The sequence below is a fragment of the Argopecten irradians genome, chromosome 1, assembly GCF_041381155.1.
Source record: "Argopecten irradians isolate NY chromosome 1, Ai_NY, whole genome shotgun sequence".
Lineage (NCBI taxonomy): Eukaryota > Metazoa > Mollusca > Bivalvia > Pectinida > Pectinidae > Argopecten > Argopecten irradians.
In genome coordinates, this window is record NC_091134.1 from 8,168,684 (window position 1) to 8,189,663 (window position 20,980).

The following is a 20,980-nucleotide window of genomic DNA, read 5'->3' on the forward strand; positions in this document are numbered from 1 at the left end:
CTACTGTTGCGTACCAACAGTTTCTAGTCATCATGTTAACCGCAGAGCGTAATGTTTCCATTTCAAAATGATGATATTCTACAAAAGTGTTCAATAGTCTTGAGGAGTACAGTTAATTTGTCGCGGTTTATGATGTTGCACTGGTAATGTGTTAAATTCTATAGAATATCCCTTGACAAGATTAAGAATCCACTCATCTGATGTAATATTCATCCAGTTTTTGAGAAAATGTTGTATCTTTCCCCCAACAAAATTATCGGGGACATTAACACAAAGTTTGAACATGTTATTGGAAACAAATTCTTTTCATTCTTTAATGATAACGATTCTGCTTCCCGCGAGGCCGGGTTTTCCCTAAAAAACCTGGTTTGTCAAACTTGTTGTGCCCCTGTGGCTGTGGATGAGAGTTAGCTCCAGTCCCTGGGCTGAACAACTGAGTTCTAGACTGATGAAAACCTCCATGCCAGGTGATATGGTGATTCCCGTTGTAATGACGATTTTGAGTGTATCGCTGTTGGAAGTGATAAGGCGCCGGTCTATTATTGTCAGTATTGTTTTTCTTTTTGGGCTGAGCCATTTTCTTAGCCACCTTAGCCTCTTCTTCAAGCCGTTTGACCTGTTGGTCTGAATCATTCCCGAACAGCAAGACTGTCATGGGATTGTCAGGGTGACATAGGTCCTTGAACTCTTTGTTCAATTCGGGCTTGAGTAGAAATCGACGTTTCTGTGAAGCATCAGTGAAAGCCACTTGCATACCAATGAAACTGTCATTGGCCAGTTGTAATGCTTGTATCAAGTCAGATTTCAATAAGACCGACTGTTCTTTGTTGCTGAATATAGATGGTCTGTCAATTTCAACAAAAGGTACATAGCGGTACACAACATGTGTTGAGTGTTCTGCCATTTAACGTCAATTTCTTTGCCGGATTTCCTCAGAGTATTATACACCCCTTTGTTAACTTTAGGAACCGATAATTTGCAGTTACCAGGCCTGAGGTGTTTCTTGATAATATCCTTACGTTTCCCCTCCGGGATTCTGACACCCACGGAATTTTTCACAATCCCGGCATTTTTTTGAGAAATGTCCGGACCGCTTTGTTGATTGTCAGTGAATACAGTTTCCGACCGAATAAACCATCGTCCTCAGACGCCGTGGTATCTACTGAAACCCCTACATCCTCGTGTAGTAATTCCTCAAAACTGTCCACAAAAGTAGCGGCGTTCTCTTCCCTAGCTTCAGAGGAATTATCATCCTCGTCGTTTTCCGGCAGCTCTTCATCAATATCCGGTAAAGCATGTCGTTGTGTATTATGCAACACATCTTTCATCGCCGACATTTTCACTGCTTGTTGCTGTACAATCAACTGATTTTGTAACAGCATGTTAGAAATGTCAATACCGGAAGCTCCGGAAGTAAATAAGCTTCCTTGAAGTCTTGTCTGGTGCGCAATTTGCATAATTTATGCCGTTTAACGAAGATGGAGCTCCGCCCCCAACAATGTCAACAATGGCGGGTCCCGTGGCACTATCGCCAGTAGAGATAACAACCTCCGAAACACATTGTGTTCTAATGGTAAAATGTCCATGGGCATGAAAAACTCCGCTGAATGAAAGCACATCTATCCGAACCAAGTGAAACTCTAGTACTGAACACGTGACCACTACGTCATCTCAAGGAATCCCTAATCATGTTGATTTGAGAAAATAGCCGGGGTACGAGGTAAGATTGCTCAAAAGTTTAATGATATATACCTATGTCGAAATATGCTCAGTTCTGCTATCATGGCAGAGACACTTGGTTTTAAACTGTGTTCAAGAAAAAAAATTCTCATAGAGGGGGGGGGGGGGAGGGGGTCTCATAGAGGGGGGGGGGGAGGGGTAATTTTGGGTTGAAAATCCCAATTTTTTGCGTTATTTAAAAAAAAACCCAACAAATTTGGTTACCGTGGTTTTTACAGGCTCACAATACCACAAAAAGTAGACCTGTCCAAAAACGAACGCTGCATAACAATTGCAAATGTTGTGTAGATTAAAAAATATATTTTTTAAAAATATCTTTTATATAGATGTTATTTAAGGTTAAAAAGATGTGTGTACATAAAGTCTGCACTTTATTTTGCTGAATTTTTCAAATCTACTGTACACTGCCACTTTGTGTTGACTTCCTGTTTCCGGTTTTTGAGAAAGTTTTCCAACTCTACATATATTAGATGATTTACATAGAATAACGTTACCGAGACACCTCTATCACAAGAGATCGCTTCGCGAACGGGCGTTCGGCCCGTTCGCTGCGCTCTCTAATAATGGATCCAGATCATGTGTTGTTGTTTTTTTAATGGAAAGGGGATTATTTTTCCGGAATTTTGACATAGATTTTAGACTTAATGTTGATAAAATGATAAAATTAATAATAGTCAATAAATATAAACCAATCAAATTTTAATTTCATTTTTTTCTCTCTCTCAGATTAGTTACATTTTGATTAATACTGTAACAGGTCTGATATTTTCTAAAATAATTAGTACTTTAAATATGATGAAATGAAAATTAAGTATATTGCTTCATTATACATAATTGTGAAAAATATTAAACCGTTGAATATTAATTCACTGTAAAACCTAGTATCTTTTTTTCTCAAAAACAAGATATATTGAAAAGAATGAGGGTATAATAGAATTGAAATACAAACACCTTCATTGATGAAATTAGATCTGTCCTGCGAATCATGGATCGTCATAATTTAAGACCAGTAATTTTCAATTGCGAATCAAAGTTTTGACCTAGAGCTAGGCTGTTTTTTTCTTTCCATTTTGATTAAAATTTGATATGAACAGGGGCTCAGTTAAATAATTAAACTTTGTTTGTTTGTTTGTTTGTTGTTTTTTTAATAACATTGCTGTTTAGTTATTTTTTTCAATGAAAAGGTGCAAAATTAATATAATTATAATTATTCATTGTAAATAATTTAAAACGAAAAAAAAATGCCAGAATATTTGCGCTCGCATGACATTGGATCCCTTCGCCTCTGAAAATCTGAAAATGGATATTTTATTAAAAATAGAAAAAATTCGCTCGCTCGCTCCCAATTTTTTTTTCAGTTCTCGAAGAACAACTGATTTATTTGTTGTGGCCTAATAGTTGAATAATAATGAATTCTTTGCTAAATTATCACATTTTTATCATTCATTATTAAAAAAAAGTCCAAAAATCTACGATCAATAACAAAGGGATGAAAAAAATAAATTCCTAGCTGAATGGAAAAAAATGGGATAAATTAATACATCTTTTGAATTACAATGTATACATATTGAAGAAAAGAATACCGGTGTCAAATATTTTCCTCTTTCAAAAATTGAATAAAATTCTTGTGTTTCTTCCTTGTATTTTGACGCTAAAAATATTTTATTCCCCAGCTGAAGATGAATGTATATATATTTATGGCATCACAACAAATAGATATGTACCATCTGTATTTTGATAGGCCAGGGGCTGTCAGAGTTTGGGGTGCTCAGCTGGGGTCAAGTCCCTGAACGATACTGTCCTCACACTGGAAACTCGCTCAACATTCAGAGATATACATGTAATTGTCACTGAACTTTTTAAAATGATTCCATTTCTTTTTATAATGTTTTGAAATTGAGCAGTTATGAAAAATGTTCAATTTTTGAGCACCAACGAGTGTTTTTTAAGTGAAGTATAAATTCAGATTCAAATCTCACATCTTTTCTTGATACAACATGTTATAATACATGTAGTTTGGTAAACAAAAAAATGATTTTTTTTACAAAAACTTTGTTTGAAATCATTAAAGAAAATGAAATTATTCTCTTGATCTAATTAATTACAAACATTTCGAACACCCTTATCAAACCAATACCATTAGTTCTATAATTTTTGATAAAACAGTTCCTAAATTCCTATAATTCTCCTTTTAGCCCCTGTCTCTGATATGACAACATATGTATATATATAATAGATTACCAGTAATTTCATACAGAAGTAATAATACAATAAAACCCCTTATAACTCAAATTGTAGGACCCCACCTCAATAAGGTCATTGGCTCCACAATGTAATATTAGCATAGATGGTTCCCCCCTAGCATTTATCATATCCTGAACGTTGGTAAGCACGGAATCCCACCTCATTCCACTCTGTCCTCTCCACCATATAAAACATTTCTGCCGTTGCAGTCCAAGATGGCGACCCCCTGGCCTAGTCGCTGCATGAAAGGAGGCTCGCTTGATAATGGAAGAGCCAACTATGTTAAAATTATAGAACTATTGATAATTGAACTGGTAAATAACCCATGGTAGTTTAATAAAAAGAATACCAAAGAAAGTTTGTATGAATGTAACAGGTATAACATTTTGCTAAAAAAATCTATTTATTACATGATATAAGTTAAACATTAATAAATAAAATACATACAAGTTGTATAAATTATATGAAAAATCAACGTTTTGTTACAATAAATTAATTAACCAAAAAAACAAAACAAAAAATTATTAGCAGCGAGTATCGAATCCCGGCCGCTTGCACAGAAAGATCGCATCATACCTCGACACCACATTTTCGTCTTATATATGAAAATTTGTCTTATATACATTTAGATCACTTTTTTTTACTGTTTGTTTTCTGTGCCTTTTGGATGAAATAATGTTTCAAGATAAATTTCTACCATAAATATCACTTATGAATGCTTGTTCCTTCAAAACGTCAGCGGGGGGGGGGGGGGGGGGGGTAAAAAGCCAGTTCAAGCGTACTTCGGCAAAAGCGTTGACAATTTAATTAAAGTTAATAGTCGGGCAAAGAAAACCAGTCTAAATGCGTTCATTGGCCTTCCAAAAGTTCTCACATATTAATACGACGGCCAAGTTCTGCTTAGTTTCCTAGTTCTGGCCATTAAAGTAAAGAAAAGTTGAAAGCGTTGAAAGCGAGGCTGCGTGGAAATGTAACCACGGACATAGTGAGCCAGGAGGACGTTTTAGAATTCCCATACTTTAAATTAATTTCTTCGTACGCAGACAGATTTTGACGAGAAATTTTAAATTTTCCATTTCATATGAAATTGTACTGGATACATTCACACCATTTTTACCGACTTTAGCCATCCTTGCCCGACTGTTCACTTTAAGCCTTAAGGACTAAAAAGACCGGAAAGGTCACTTCCGGCGAGCTACAAAAGGTCGATGGGGCTGTATGTTATGAAAAGGGACAACTCATATATATCAATTAAGCTAAATTAATGAAATAAACAAATTTGAAAAGCTGAAATTGTTCCTTAAATAACCCAAGTTATTTTGTAGTAATAACTTGTATTATTGCCATTTGAAAGATATATAATGCTTCAATGAAGCATCAGTAAAAATAATCATTTCAAATAGCATAGAAGAGACCAGTAATAAAATATCTATTTTGCTGTTTCTTTGCCTCTTCCTCTCCTCCTCCTCCTCCTCTTCTTAATTTCTTCTTTTCCTTTGTGTTGTCTATATGTATATGTATGTGTGAGTGTTTGGTGTGTAGGGTGGACATTTATCTTTTGTGTGTAATCTTGTCATCTTTCAAATAGATAAATCCATATATTTTTTGTTCTCTTTATTTTACATTTGTTGTATACATGTTAGACTGGCCATCAGTCTCTAGAATCTTAAAAAAATCACTAAAATTTGGCTTGATTATTTTTGTCTCTACTACATGCCTGATTCTAGAGAGCCTAAGTTTTAAACTAGGGGGAGATGATCTAGTAAAGAACTCTGCTGAGAAAGCCTTATCAGCACCTTAGGATCTGGTGGCCAGTCTATATACATGTGTCTAATGTTTTTCAAGACTTTTAAAACTGAAAGTGAGATATTTCTGTAAAATGTCTAATATTCTACATGTATCTAGTATTTTGTCTAAATGATACATTCTAATCTATAGCTAACATAGTTGTATAAAGGTTTTGGTGTCCCCTACCTGGCTTTAGTTCATATCTAGTTTACCTGTAGTGCAGTTCAGTTTGTTGACATTACCAGCACATGTAAAACTAATTATCAAGTATGTAAAGTACACACAATACATTATGTATATCCAGTGGTCCAAGGGAGACAACACCATCATACATACATTATGTAATTAGTCATCCTTATTACTCCAGAAGTATACTATTACTGTCGATATCATGTCAATAATAGTAACCCTTGGAGTACAAGGATGATAACTGGTGGGCGACACCTGAAGGAGAATGAAGAAAGGCAGATACAAACATAACTCTTGATGTAACTCTAAAAGGGACCAATATCATTAAATTAAGTTAGAAAACAATATACCAAAGTTTGAATACATTTAAAGAGTTTAGACTATTTGATCCCTATTTGACCTTGAGTGGAGGTCAAGGCCATTTATATGAACAACCATGGTAGCCCTTCATTCCAGCAATACTGGCAATTAACAGTAAGAAACATTTTGATTGATTGTTGTATAAGCAAAGAGACCCAATGGGCCTTAACTGTCATCTAACTATTAATTAGAATGCACAATAAATGACCTTGAAGTGCGGTCAAGGTCATTCATTTTAGCAAACTGTAGCTCTCCAACCCAGCATGTAAAACATATAAATAAGAAATTGGTAATAATAGACAATATTGACTTGATAAACAACCAATGTCTAATACATACATTTTAAAGAACAGGGAAAGTAATATAGAGTTTTGCAGGGAAAATCACAAAAAACAACAACAAAAACATCAATATTTACTATAAGTTTCTATGGATAACTGGACCCAGTTTCAATAACATTCCTTTAATTCAAAGTGTTTATGACACAAAAACCTTTTTATAAATTTTCTGATAGTTTGACCCCATTACTGTTTGCTGACACACGTTTCACAGCACTCCGCAAAGCTGTTTATCTACTTTAAGGGCAGTAAGAGTAAATTGCTGCGGCTGAGAAAATCTTTAATGAGCTAGCCTGTCACATTGTACCAACGTGTCAACTACAGAGTGTTCTAGTATTTTTTTATCCCCCGCCCAACGAAGTTGGCGGGGGATATACAAATGGGTTCCGTCCGTCCGTACGAATGGTTTCCGGAGCACAACTCTAAAACCAGTAGAGATATTTCCACGAAATTTCATACACACATTGGTCTTATGGTCTAGTAGTGCCTTTTGCTATTTTTAGGTTATCATTTTGTGTATTTTTTCCGTAACCATGGAAACATTGCTGACAATATCATATTTTTGTACCAGGTTCGTTTCCGGAGCATAACTCTAAAACCGGAAAATATATTTCCACGAAACTTCCACGACACATTGGTCATATGGTCTAGTAGTGCCTTTTGCTATTTTAAGGTTTTCACTTAATGTACTTTTTTCTGTAACCATGGAAACATTGCTGAAAATGGCAGATTTTTGTGTAAGAATCGTTTCCGGAGCACAACTCTAAAACCAGCAGAGATATTTCCATGAAACTTCATAGACACATTGTTCTTATGGTCTAATAGTGCCTTTTGCTATTTTTAGGTTTTCATTTTTTGCACTTTTTCTGTAACCATGGAAACATTGCTGAAAATATCATATTTTTGTACCAGGTTTGTTTCCGCAGCATAACTGGAAAACATGTTGAGATATATGCACGGAACTCCATAGGCACATTAGTCTTATGGTCTAGTAGTGCCTTTTGCTATTTTAAGGTTTTCACTTTTTGTACTTTTTTCTGTAACCATGGAAACATTGCTGAAAATGGCAGATTTTTGTGTAAGAATCGTTTCCGGAGCACAACTCTAAAACCAGCAGAGATATTTCCATGAAACTTCATAGACACATTGTTCTTATGGTCTAATAGTGCCTTTTGCTATTTTTAGGTTTTCATTTTTTGCACTTTTTCTGTAACCATGGAAACATTGCTGAAAATATCATATTTTTGTACCAGGTTTGTTTCCGCAGCATAACTGGAAAACATGTTGAGATATATGCACGGAACTCCATAGGCACATTAGTCTTATGGTCTAGTAGTGCCTTTTGCTATTTTAAGGTTTTCACTTTTTGTACTTTTTTCTGTAACCATGGAAACATTGCTGAAAATGGCAGATTTTTGTGTAAGAATCGTTTCCGGAGCACAACTCTAAAACCAGCAGAGATATTTCCATGAAACTTCATAGACACATTGTTCTTATGGTCTAGTAGTGCCTTTTGCTATTTTTAGGTTTTCACTTTTTGTGCTTTTTTCTGTAACCATAGAAATATTGCTGAAAATATCATATTTTTGTAGCAGGTTCATTTCCGGAGCATAACTCTAAAACCAGCAGAGATATTTCCACGAAACTTCATAGACACGTTCTTTTTATGGTCTAGTAGTACCTTTTGCTATTTTTAGGTTTTCATTTTTTGCACTTTTTCCGTTACCATGGAAACAATGCTGAAAATATCATGGTAAATGGTAAATGTTACTTTGCAAAACTCCACCCATCTTTGTGTATATAGTCTAATATAAATGTCAAGGCTGTATACCTGATTCAACAATTGCAGCCCCGCTCTACTTGAATTATACTCCATCTTTCTTTAGCTCAACTTCCTTTTTCCTGATTTTTTTCATACACATAAGTCTCCACAATTAAACTTACTTCAGCTTTGATATCTCCATTGGCGGGGGATCTGAATGACTATGTCCTTGTAAATATCTGCAGTGGAACACAATGACAGAGATATCCCTGCTTTGGGTTTTGTTCCGGACATTATCCCATACCAGTTTGACCCTTTGATGAGCACAATTATCTTTCTACGGAGAAAGGTGATAATATCGGCAGATGTTTCAGATGCTGATCAAGAAAACCAAGAAGGTAATCAAGAGGATCGGTTGACAAACACAGCATGATTTGTAATACACCTATCATTATTTTAATGTATTGGCATTAAATATAGATGTGGACGCCTTCATGGGTATTCATCAGATAATTTATTTTTAATAAGTGAATATAATCTGTAATTTATCTTACATAATTATTTTTTTTATATTAAAATCATCCATTGAGAACAATTAATTTCTCTTTTTATTACGTTATAAATGCTTTAACCTAAATGCATTTGTATGATTGATATCAGTGACTTACGACTTATATCATTACTACACTAATTTTACATACATATTACAAATATGTATGTATCTCAATAAAATCTCTTTTTTAATCAACATCAATGACAACAGTGTGTAATACACTTTATAACTATGTCAATAAACAATTGAAGAAGTCAGTAAATGAGGGTTATATTCTTAACAACAGTATAATGATGACATTGGTTACTACTGTGAGACAAAGCTACAATGTAATTACATGGTTCAATTACCAAAAGTCAATTTTTCCATTTTATGCTGTCGATACATATTTAGTTATATTTCTTATTTTCAACAGGTGTTCATGTGGTTTCTGAGATCTAATCGGAATCGGAATTTACAGTCTGCTGTCATGAGATATATTATGTCGATTGCATAGTTTTCGATAAAAAATATCTCTGTAAATTGTTTATATTGTTATTAATTTTACCTATTGATATATTTATCATTAACCAAATGTTATTTTTGTTGCAATATTTATATACATTACATCATTCCTCTTCCCGATATGATGTATTTATATAACTATGCAACCAGATACTATTGCTGATATTATGCAATTATCTTTTTAATAATGTGTACTGCAACATTCGTATGAGTAATTAAGTAGCAGGTAATTGTGATGATAAATTGTCCTTAAGTTGTAACAAGAAAACACACATTTGAAACACGCAAATTCCACGTATAATGTTTACTAACGAACGGGGCTGAGTAACTATAATACAAATGTACAATAAATACCATTATCAGGTCATAGATAATAAGGTCACCTTTTCAAACATGAATTACATTGACCCTGGAGTAATTTAATGCCTCCATATAAAAACCCCATTCACACAAATGATGATTTTCTGTCAGCTCAAACTAACACTTACATGTATGTAATCCAACCATGCATTTTGAATACTCTTCTTCTTTGGAAAGCGACAAAACTTGTTTTTAAAAAAAACTTATTTTATTTTAACTTATTTGATTTTTGTGATTGTTATAGCAGCCATAAGCAGCATGTTGCACCACACTGGATTTATAATGACAGCCTGTAATTATTTCATGTGAAACACAGGATAAGGTAACTGCATGTTTAGGTGTTTAGCTCTATTCGTGTCTGTCTCATCAGCAGCGGTAAGCCAATCGATGAACCAGTTACGCGAGCTGGCTGACAGCCTCGTTATCGTAATAAAGTTTTGCATATCGGCCAGCTGCCCAGATAGCCCTATGTATAGCCTGGTACTTTAGTGTGTGTATTTGCCATCCCCATGGAGTGGGGTATTTCGGTGAACTTAAAGGGGGCCCAATCTATAGACAACTTACGACTTTTTGTGTCACAAACCCTTTAAGGAATCACTTAAATTTTAAAATTCTTTATAAGAAAGCATTACAGATTACAATAATCTAGAATTGTTGCAATATGTGTGTGACATCTACTTATTATGAGTTGTTTTTCAAACAAACTAAAAAAAACAAAAACAAAAAAATTAAAACTGATTTTTTTCACACAATGAAATTTGGCAAATAAGCCAATTATCTCCCTTTACCCATCCCAGTTTAAAATCTTGGATTCTACATGCCTTTGTCCTGTTTTTTGAGGTTTCAAACACTAATAAAGGGATGTGCTGCTTAAAGCCGCATGATCCGTATCTTTCAGGGTCCGTAAAACAAACAAGGACTAGATATGGTGTAATAGCCCTAAAAAGTTATGAACTTTCCCCAAATTTCAAGTCTAGAAAGTTAAGAGGTCCAAAGATATAAATATACAAAATTTTATTTTAGACTTATGCGCGGTCCGACAGAAAATCAAACGTTAACGCCTCCAAAGCTTACAAATGCTACTTTGCGCATGTCCGGAAATAAAAGTTGTTTACCGCAATGGAGCGAGCTTTGCAGTGAAAGCTCGCCGGCTTAGAATCAATTGCTGATTCGAAGTGAATAACGAAGTTATTTAAACTAAGAAATGTTGTGAATTGCTGAGAATATTACATGGAAACGAATTCGAGCTATGACAACAACTATGCTTTGTGAATGATGTACCAAAACCACATAAACTGACTTCTCTTCGTCTCTATAAGGTGAGTGGGGCCCCCAAGGGGTAACAGTTATATTCTATAAGTGTTTGGTCGCTTTTTGGAATTGGTACCATAGTAAAATAGAGATTAGAAATTAGGAAAAGTGTTGATAAATTGGGGAACATATAACAGATTTAATCTTGGATTACAACAGAAGCATTAATAGAGTCGTATTATACGCGTTTATTTAATTCAAAAGATGATCGCATTTTTCAGTGTTATATGTATATACATGTACGATGTATACATGTAGCTACTGTTACAGGCTTACAGCGTCAGGAGTGTGATATCTTTTCCGATATCTATTTGTGTATTTATGTATATCAGTGATATATATCCTTTTACTGTATGCTATGGATATTACTGTATTAAAGAAGCCACTTTCAAACTTACTTCATCAGTGCTCGTATATGTAAGATTGTATTTTTTTAGACTTACAGTCACTTAGTCACGTACTCGTTATCCTATCTGCTGGTCTTAATGATATAAAATTCACACCAATACATCATAAGTGGTGTAAGTAAAGAATAGTAATTGACTTTTTAAAATATGTATTATATATTATATCCAATACATTTAGGCTACATAAATTCTGGCACTAATTAGTACCATTATTCTTCACATGAAAATGCCTAGACCCCTGTAATTCAAGAAATGACTAACTTAGTATCTAGTGAGGTGGTTTAATTTTGATAAACGTGTCCAAAAGATATGTAATTATTATAAATTTGTGTTTGACAGTTGAAACTAGTTTGTTTTACATGTAGGCTTACACTGAAAGATTATTTACATGCATACATGTATACAGTATTTATCTATGTACATAACTGACATTTACTCCATATTTTCTTTATAGAATGTAATGAACCTTCAACCAGATGACAGAAGTGCAAGATGTGATGGCAGCTCGCCCAAAAATAAAAGGGAAAAACAACTACATGTATCTCTGAGATCAAAACTGACAGTAAAAAATAAAGTCTGTTTGTAATGTACCCATTATGAACCAGAAAGAAATTATTTTCAAGAAGGAAGGACAGAACAAACCTAGCATAATTCTTAACTATTATCACCAGGATATTTTCAAATTATTTATTTCTTCTTCACACAAATGAAAAAAAGGAATAATAATGATTATTGCATGTTTACATACCTAGTATGTATAACTTTTGAATAATTTATATGGGACAAGGATGTAATTCCAATTTATGAACAATAAACCAATTAAAATAATATATGTCATTTGTCTGAGTTGTTTAATTATGTAGTGTTCATTTTAGAAATGTTCAAATACAGAAAATAAATAGCAAACAAGACTGGAGCTAGATCAAAGGTTATTTGGGTCAAAAGTCAGTGTCAAATCTCATGATTTTGGCTCTATAGATATACATATATCCCTATGTGTAATAAAAAAAAATCTTGTTGTTGGGTAATACACAGATTGCACATATATATAAGAATATCCATGATGCATGTTGTTAAATTGCAATATTCATTATTGACTATTTTAAGTTGCAAAGTTTTGATTGAATTAGAAAGGAATAGACTGACAAAAACTTCTAATTAGTCCAGGTCAATCAAGGTCTACATGTACAAGCTCTTAGCAACTTTACTTAGTGTTTGGAGCAATATCACACTAAAGGAATTAGGATTGTTTTAATATATAAAAATAAACTAACAAAATACAACTAAAAAAGTTAGATTTTCCACCAGGTTAGACTATATACAACCTAAAAAATGAATTTTACTGCAATTACTCTGATGATATGAGAATCACATGCTATGGTCAGCTTATTTACTACTGGATGCTATTTTGAACTCCAGTCATTTTTTATTGACTTAAACTTCAATGCACAATATGTATACATGTACACTATACAATGTATATGAATGTGCTATTTGTGCATGAATATGATTGTATAAGAAACACCTAGGTCTTTCATTATACATGTTTCTGATTCAGAGGCAAATTCACGGCTGGACATCATATTATATGGTAGCTATATGGTTCATTGGCAAGCTATAATGTACATGTACATCACAAATTTAACCAAGGGAGCTGTCTTCATAATCTACACAGAAAATATATACATAATTGCTTGTTAGACATTCAGAACTTTTAACACACATTAAACCGCCTTATTGCAACCTCAACCCCATTCTTTCTTTTATTTTTTTTTTTACTTTTCTGTAATCAACCAAATGTTTATAGTTTCACCAGAAATTTATCATCATGTTTTTAACGAACATGGAGCTTTTCCAACATAAATGTATTAAGTTTTATACTCGTTTATGGCGGTACATGGTGATTTTTTAACTAATACATGTATACACAGTACATATGACACTGTACGAAAATGCATATTATGTCAAGTTTGCTCTCCGTGCTTATTTTACTTGATTTATTATTATATTTCATTTGGACCTTTATAAAACAAGTTATATGGTTATCCAAGGCAAGTCAAATATCGTCTGAGATATTTATTTTCATCTCTATATAGTACGATGTGTCTTGTCTATTTCATTATTTATCAATACCATTATTTATATATCTGGTACTTTTTTGTACAATTTATTATCTTGTCTAGTACGATGTATGGTATCGCAACACGTATTTTATACGAAGTTTAAATACCGTTCCCACAAAAATCCCTCCGGTGGCCCCCGGAAATTAGGCAAAGCATAGTCAACCGATCGCCGTATTGTAAACACTCAAAATGACCGAATGGAAGTATTGTTTACACGACGATAATGTATATATATTGATCTGGGGGACTCTTTAACTTCATCACATAACAAAACATTCACTTGTTCATGATAAGTAACAAGTTCTTCCATAAAAGTTCCTGCTAACATGAACGACACACTTTTGACTGGGCATGCCATTTCGTTTGGTCTGGAGAGTCACGTGATCATCTACGATTGAAAATGCATATTCAAACACTCTGGATATCGAATTTTTAATCATTAATTTCTTTTGAACTCGGGACTTTTTGGGTGTGTAATTAGGGGAAAGTTGATAACTTTTTTATAATATATGTACCCTAATTTTCTTTTGTTGATTTACGGACCCTGAAAGATACAGATTATGCGGTTTTAATTATGATTGCCAAAACACAAATACATGTATATCATTCAAAAATCTATTTAGGTGGCAGTACACAGTAGATTTGGACAATTTATGAAAATAAGGCATATGACTTAAAGTCATTTAACTGTAAAAAAAATATCCATGGAAATTTTTCAATAATTTTGCTTCAAGTATAGCTTGTATTTCCGATCAAGATACTTTTCCAGAGAACTCTAACTCATTTTAGTTACGTTTATTTAAAAAAATGAAACTTCTGTCAATTAATTCATATTGGATGTACCAATTTTAGAATACACATATGTTTGATATCTAATTTTTTATGCATGGTTCAAGTCTTCAATCTGAATAAAAATATTAAGCAGGGCCTGGGGCTTTTCTGAAATGTAATTACGATTACACAGTAAATTTCACTGTAATCGATTACGATTACAAGTAATCGAAATAGCTTTTGATTACTGATTACTGTCGATTACTTGAGAAAATGTAATTAATTACGATCGATTACGATTTCACGATTACGATTACCCCATACCTACTACAGAGAGCGACACAGAAGATTTTATTTTAATTAGTTTGAGATCCCAGGCCGAGAAATTCACAATTTTGGTAGATGGCCTAGGCTCAGGAGTTTGGGTTTTGTTAGTTTGATATCCTGTTACCAGTCAGGATCATGTAAGGACATGCAAGATTTATTGGTGAAGGAAAATAGGAGTACCCGGAGAAAAACCACCGACCAGCTGTCAGTACTTGGCAACTGCCCCACATGGTATTCAAACTCGCAACCCAGAGGTGGAGAACTTGGGGAAATATGTCAAGATATCTTAACCACTCGGCCACTGCGGTCCCTCAGACCGAAGGATCTTTCAATTTTTAAAGAGTATTTGATTCTACCACATCTGCGAGTGGAGATTTTTTAATTTTAATCAATTTGTCCCCTCCCACAACCCCTTGGGAGTTGGGGACCATATAATTCACACTTTTCATTGGAAGGTTTGTGCTAAATTTCGAATTAGGTTCAGGTGATTTAAGAAATAATTGTCTCAGGTGATCTAAAAACCCAGCAAATTATTTGTTAATATATCATTATGATATTATGACCAACCGTCGTGGCTAGTCCTAACACTTTTATAACCATACATATTGATTATGCTAAATAAGTTGACACATAAAACATAATGTCCAATCTGTATTGCCAGTTCCGCTATCGATCTGTGTTACATTCCATATACATTTCATCGGGTTTTGTCGTTCTGTAAATATAAAAGAGAGAGCTCTTTCTTTAGATGTTTCCTCTTTATTGGTCTTGGTCAAGAGTGCCAATTCAAATGCACATACAATAAAATTGAAAGATTAAAGTTACACTTATAAGTTTACAACACATCCAAGAAATAACAGGCAGTACAATTTACAATAAAAGGTTTACTACACACTGAACACTTGATAATTTACTTTAATATTTTGGGGAAAAATTAGCAAATTATCAATTATTCTGTATTTGCATATTACAGAGTTATCTACCCTTGCGTGTAGGTATCGATTGTGACGTCACTAATAATAATATAATCAATAATAATTATGGAAATAATTAGAATAATAAAGTAATTTAGTATCTTAATGTGTAATCTACAAACTTTGACCTTTATCGATAAGTTATAAAATATATCTATACTGGAATTCAGCTTTACTTACACTAATAAAGGAAACTTCTTATTTATAAATATATCTTCAATTTATGTAGCTTAATGCATATTATTTCATCATTTACAAACTCAAATGAAAATATTAACATCATTAGCACCATAAATTTTTAAAATTTAATATAAGATATACCAAACTATACAATAATTGGCTATTATTATATAAGGGAAGCTAGTCTTCGAACAAACATGTATATTATACATAGCTTTTTAATTTTTGGACCTACCAATTGTCATTTTTTCCGTGATGGCAAAAGATCCATATTCATTCACCTTCCCCGTATGCACGTCTGTAACTGCCCCGCATTTAACATCTGAACAGCGTATGTAAAGAACACTGTCTTGTCCCACCTGTCTCTCGCCAACAGTTTTACTCAAGTGTAAACAGTTTTTACATATAGTACAAAACATATTGTCTGCGAGTGTTTGTAGCTCGACAATTCGCCGGCCGAATTTCCACGAATCATTATAAATATATGGTGAAGAAGGCCTACAGTCTGTTGAACAATAAGAATGATCTTCACAATTTGAAATTGGTGTTGGTTTTTTAAAATAATCTCCTCTTCTGGACCGAGGTCTGTTGCTGGTGCTGTTGAAACAACCATCCGGAGATCTCGACCGTCGCTTCATTGTCAGCGTTTTTCCAGCTGTCAAATCAGCTGGTTGCCAATTGTTTTTACAATCATGGTCTTTGAAAAGCTTGAAACTCCACATTTTAAAAACGCTCGTAAGATCAAGATATTCATATACGAGTTGTCTTCCTTACCACGGGACTACGTTCTTAACTAATTAAAATGATCTGTAAACATAATGTGTTAAAAATCTAAACTTGGTAACTGAAGACTTAATTTTACATAAGAGAAAGTGATCAAACTGAACATGAACCAATGGGTAAACCCTTACCAACAGGTAAACCCATATCAACAGGTGAACCCTTACCAACAGGTGAACCCCTATCAACAGGCCCCAAAACCAGCCCCGCCCCCAATAAGACCTAACCAATATGAACTGCCACACCCTATCAACCAATCCTTAGGAGGCTACCTACAAGTGTCAACCCCCAACAGACAGACCGTAAGAGGTCATAGGATCCCAATCAACCGCCCGCCCTTCGACCAACAAGCGTTTGGATTCAGGACGTCATCAGTCATGGGGTATCCAGCTGCAGGCTGCAGGCGCGCCACAGTAAGACATCCCCAACTCACAGACGAACTTGTTTCACAATGGGCAGCCTCAATTTCGACCTCACACGCAAATCCCACAACATCGATCTGGTCACCAAGCTAGTGCAGCAAATACCAATAAAGACCAGAACAGGACACTCCCTTATTGCCTGAACGATACCCTCACTCTATCGTTAGTTAGCGAACACAACGTTAGCGATAATGAGGAAACCAGTGTGAAAACAATATAGGCTGCAAGTTTTATCGATTTTAACGATGATTCAACAGGCAGTAACAAATTAGGAATCTACTATTCCAATGTGGACACTTTAACAACCAATAAAAAGACCGAACTTTAAGAATTTATTTTGGAACATCAACCTGAAATTGTGTGTTTAACAGAAGTCCTCCCTAAGTTTTCGAGATCTGCCACATGTCTTCAGTCATACAACATAAACGATTACGACTTATATTTCGGGCCTATAAACCAACGAGGGGTAGCAATTTATCTCAAAAATGGAATTTCGGGGGAACAAATTGATCTCAGAATCAACTACTCAGAATAAGTCGCGTGCAAAATCAAGCTTCGTGGTAACGACAGTCTACTAGTATGTAATATCTACAGGAGCCCTAACAGCTCTGTGATTATCAATCTATCAAAAGCGAAATCGAAATGCTGGACATAGTAACTCTAGAAACCCAGGATGTCAACACTGCATGGAACCACCTTACTGTCTTCCTCAACACGATTATTGAAAAACTCATACCAGTGAGTAAGGATCGCGGTTCTAACGGCAACAAATCTTCCTGTCTAGATCAAGCAGCTCGTGAAGCTCGTAAGAACAAATCACGTAAATGGAATCTACATTGTTAAACGGAGGAAAACTTCACCGTCTACAAATTGGCTCGTAACCACTTCATCAAACTATCAAGAAAATCCACCTACAAATACGAAGAAGACCTTTCTCAAAAAATCAAATCAAACCCGAAATTATTTTGGAAACATGTCAGAAGCAAAACCAAGACTAAGACAACAATGCAGCGTGTAACAAAATTAAACGGCGAACTTTCTACGAATGACAACGAAACTGCCAACACAATGAACACATTCTTTTCAAGTGTTTTCAGTAGCGATAACAACTGTGATCCACCACCACTCGCTGAAAAAGTATATCCACAAACCCTGAACTCGATAGAAATTACTGAGGAGAAAGTAGCAAAAGCCATCAGAGCAACAAACCCAAACAAAGCCCCAGGACCAGATAATCTTCATCCTAAATTCATAGTGGAGACACGCGACTCAATCACTAAACCACTATCAGTCATCTTCAACAAATCCATTGATGAAAGTACCCTACCAACAAGTTGGAAGATGACTAACGTAACTCCCATCTTCAAAAAAGGCTCCAAATAAAATCCCTCAAACTATCCCCCTATTAGCCTCACATCTGTACCCTGCGAAATTCTTCAGAGGATCATCAGGAATGAGATCGTGGCCCATATGGAAGATAACCAACTCTTTTCAAACGACCAACATGGTTTTCGTCAAGGAAAATCATGTACCACCCAACTCCTGGAAACGATGGAAATCTGGTACAGCTCCCTTGACGAGGGCCATAATGTGGACGTGATATACATGGATTTTAGTAAGGCCTCGATAAGGTCTGCCATAGATTACTTATTACAAGTTGGAAAAATATGGGATAGCTGGTAAAATATTAGCCTGGATATCTTCATTCCTGAAAAACACAAATCAACGAGTCATCATCAATGGTACTCTATCCGAACCACTGCCTGTCTTGAGTGGAGTACCACAGGGAAGTGTACTTGGACCAACGCTTTTTCTGATCTATATAAATGACTTGCCGGAGATGCTCAATTGTACCAAAAAATATTTGCGGACGACACCAAATTATCATCAGTTAATACTACGCCTGAGCAAAGAGAGGAACTCCAACAAAGTATAGACTACATGTGCAGGTGGACCGAGTCATGGCTCATGGCCCATAACATCGACAAATGTAACCACATCAAGAGGCACCAAAGAAAAAACATCACAGTACACTCTACACCAAGATGGAACTTGGTGATAGATAAAACGAACCAAGAAAAAGATCTAGGAGTCTTTGTGGACGATAAACTGAACTTTTCAACGCATGTCCAAAAAACCGCCAGTAAAGCCAACCAAATCACTGGCATTATATATCGAAGTTTTACATATATGATCCAAGTCTACAAAATAATTAACAACATCGACATTTTGGACAGAGCCAACTTATTTACCCAGAACCTTTATGTATCAACTAGAGGTCACTCCAAAAAGCTCTATAAGAGAACATTCCGAAAACAGCTGACAGCAAATTTCTTCAGTAATCGAATCATTCAGCCTTGGAACTCCCTACCAGAGGAAGTGGTGTCAGCCCCGTCTGTAAACAGCTTAGGGGCCGCGGTGGCCGAGTGGTTAAGATGTCCCGACATATTACCACAAGCCCTCCACCTCTGGGATGCGGGTTCGAATCCCATGTGGGGCAGTTGCCAGGTACTGACCGCTGACCGGTGGTTTTTCTCCGGGTACTCCGGCTTTCCTCCACCAACAAACCTGGCACGTCCTTACATGACCCTGGCTGTTAATAGGACGTAAAACTAAACAAACCAAACCAAAAGTAAACAGCTTTAAAAATCGCCTCAATGAATTCTGGAAGAACCACCCTCGAAAATTCAAACCATCATTCATGCTGTGAAGTGAAATGAGAAATAGACCAACCATCAACAACGCCATGTGAGCTATTGTTACTATTGATGAACTGGTTGTATCTGCTGTCTGGGGTAATTTGTCCCGCCACAGCTCTGCAACATTCAATATCTGACAACTGAAACTCCAAATACAACCAGACCAACTTATACCACCATACGTGACACCACGCTGAATATGACGAACTGGTTGTATCTGCTGTCTGGGGTAATTTGTCCCGCCACAGCTCTGCAACAATTAATTCAGCACGAATAAACTGGGGATTTCTTCATCCCCTTTTAATGTGTTAAGTGAACAAGATTGAGGAGAATGACAATTAAATTACGTTTGGCATGGAACCATGCAAGTCAAAATATACAAATGCTACCAGTACTTGTGTAAGTAGACTGTACAGTTTGTGTTTTTAATGCTATGCGCAACCGGAAGTGAAGTGACAGTTGAAACTGTAACCAGTATTTAAATGACCACGATGGATCTTCACAAGCTAGAACTAGCTTACAGCGATCCGACCACAACGATTCAGCGAACGAATAGTTACACACTATGTTTAATATATAGAATATCTTGTAATTCTATGAGAGAATAGCTCTTCGAACAAGAATAAAATAAAATGATATGACTGAAGGCAATGCCTTAAAGGGCGCAGCCAGATGTGTTAATATGAATCATGCACGGCATAGGAAGAGCGAAGCTCTACTTGTTTATTTCATTTTTATATTTCATGTAGAAGACATAATTTATTAATAAGATGTAATAATTGTCTAGCGTAAACTCAAAGATTCGGATTTCTCTGTCCATTCAAGGCCTGGAGTGCCGCGCATGCGAATCCTATGATTTCGCGCTATTTGTTGACGATATGTGACGTCATGATTCCTTTTGCTCATCTTTGCCTTAGTGGATATTTGACCGCATTCTTTAGCTTTTAATTTTAAAAGTGTTTTTGTTATTATTTAAAAAATAATTAAAAAAAAAATGTTTAATTACCCCTGTTATGCATTTGCATTAGTTAAATATATATTTACTGGGGAGAGCTGTACCGGAGCAACGCACAACCTCCCCATATGTATGAAAAAATGGCGCTCGCAAACTGAAGCTGTCAGTGTGTAGGATTGAATTTTTAAGATTG

At 35.2% G+C, this 20,980-nt stretch overlaps 1 protein-coding gene and 1 pseudogene across 1 annotated transcript; one reads left to right on the forward strand and one right to left on the reverse strand.

The window, feature by feature from the left end:
* Positions 1 to 247: 247 nt before the first annotated feature.
* On the reverse strand, positions 248 to 16,653 carry LOC138304587 (uncharacterized; annotated as a pseudogene).
* A 1,485-nt stretch (positions 16,654 to 18,138) lies between these two features.
* On the forward strand, positions 18,139 to 18,816 carry LOC138313537 (uncharacterized). The gene is made up of 2 exons (XM_069254614.1): positions 18,139 to 18,483; positions 18,574 to 18,816. Exons 1-2 carry the CDS (start codon positions 18,139 to 18,141, stop codon positions 18,814 to 18,816), a joined length of 588 nt encoding a protein of 195 aa, XP_069110715.1.
* Positions 18,817 to 20,980: the final 2,164 nt, after the last annotated feature.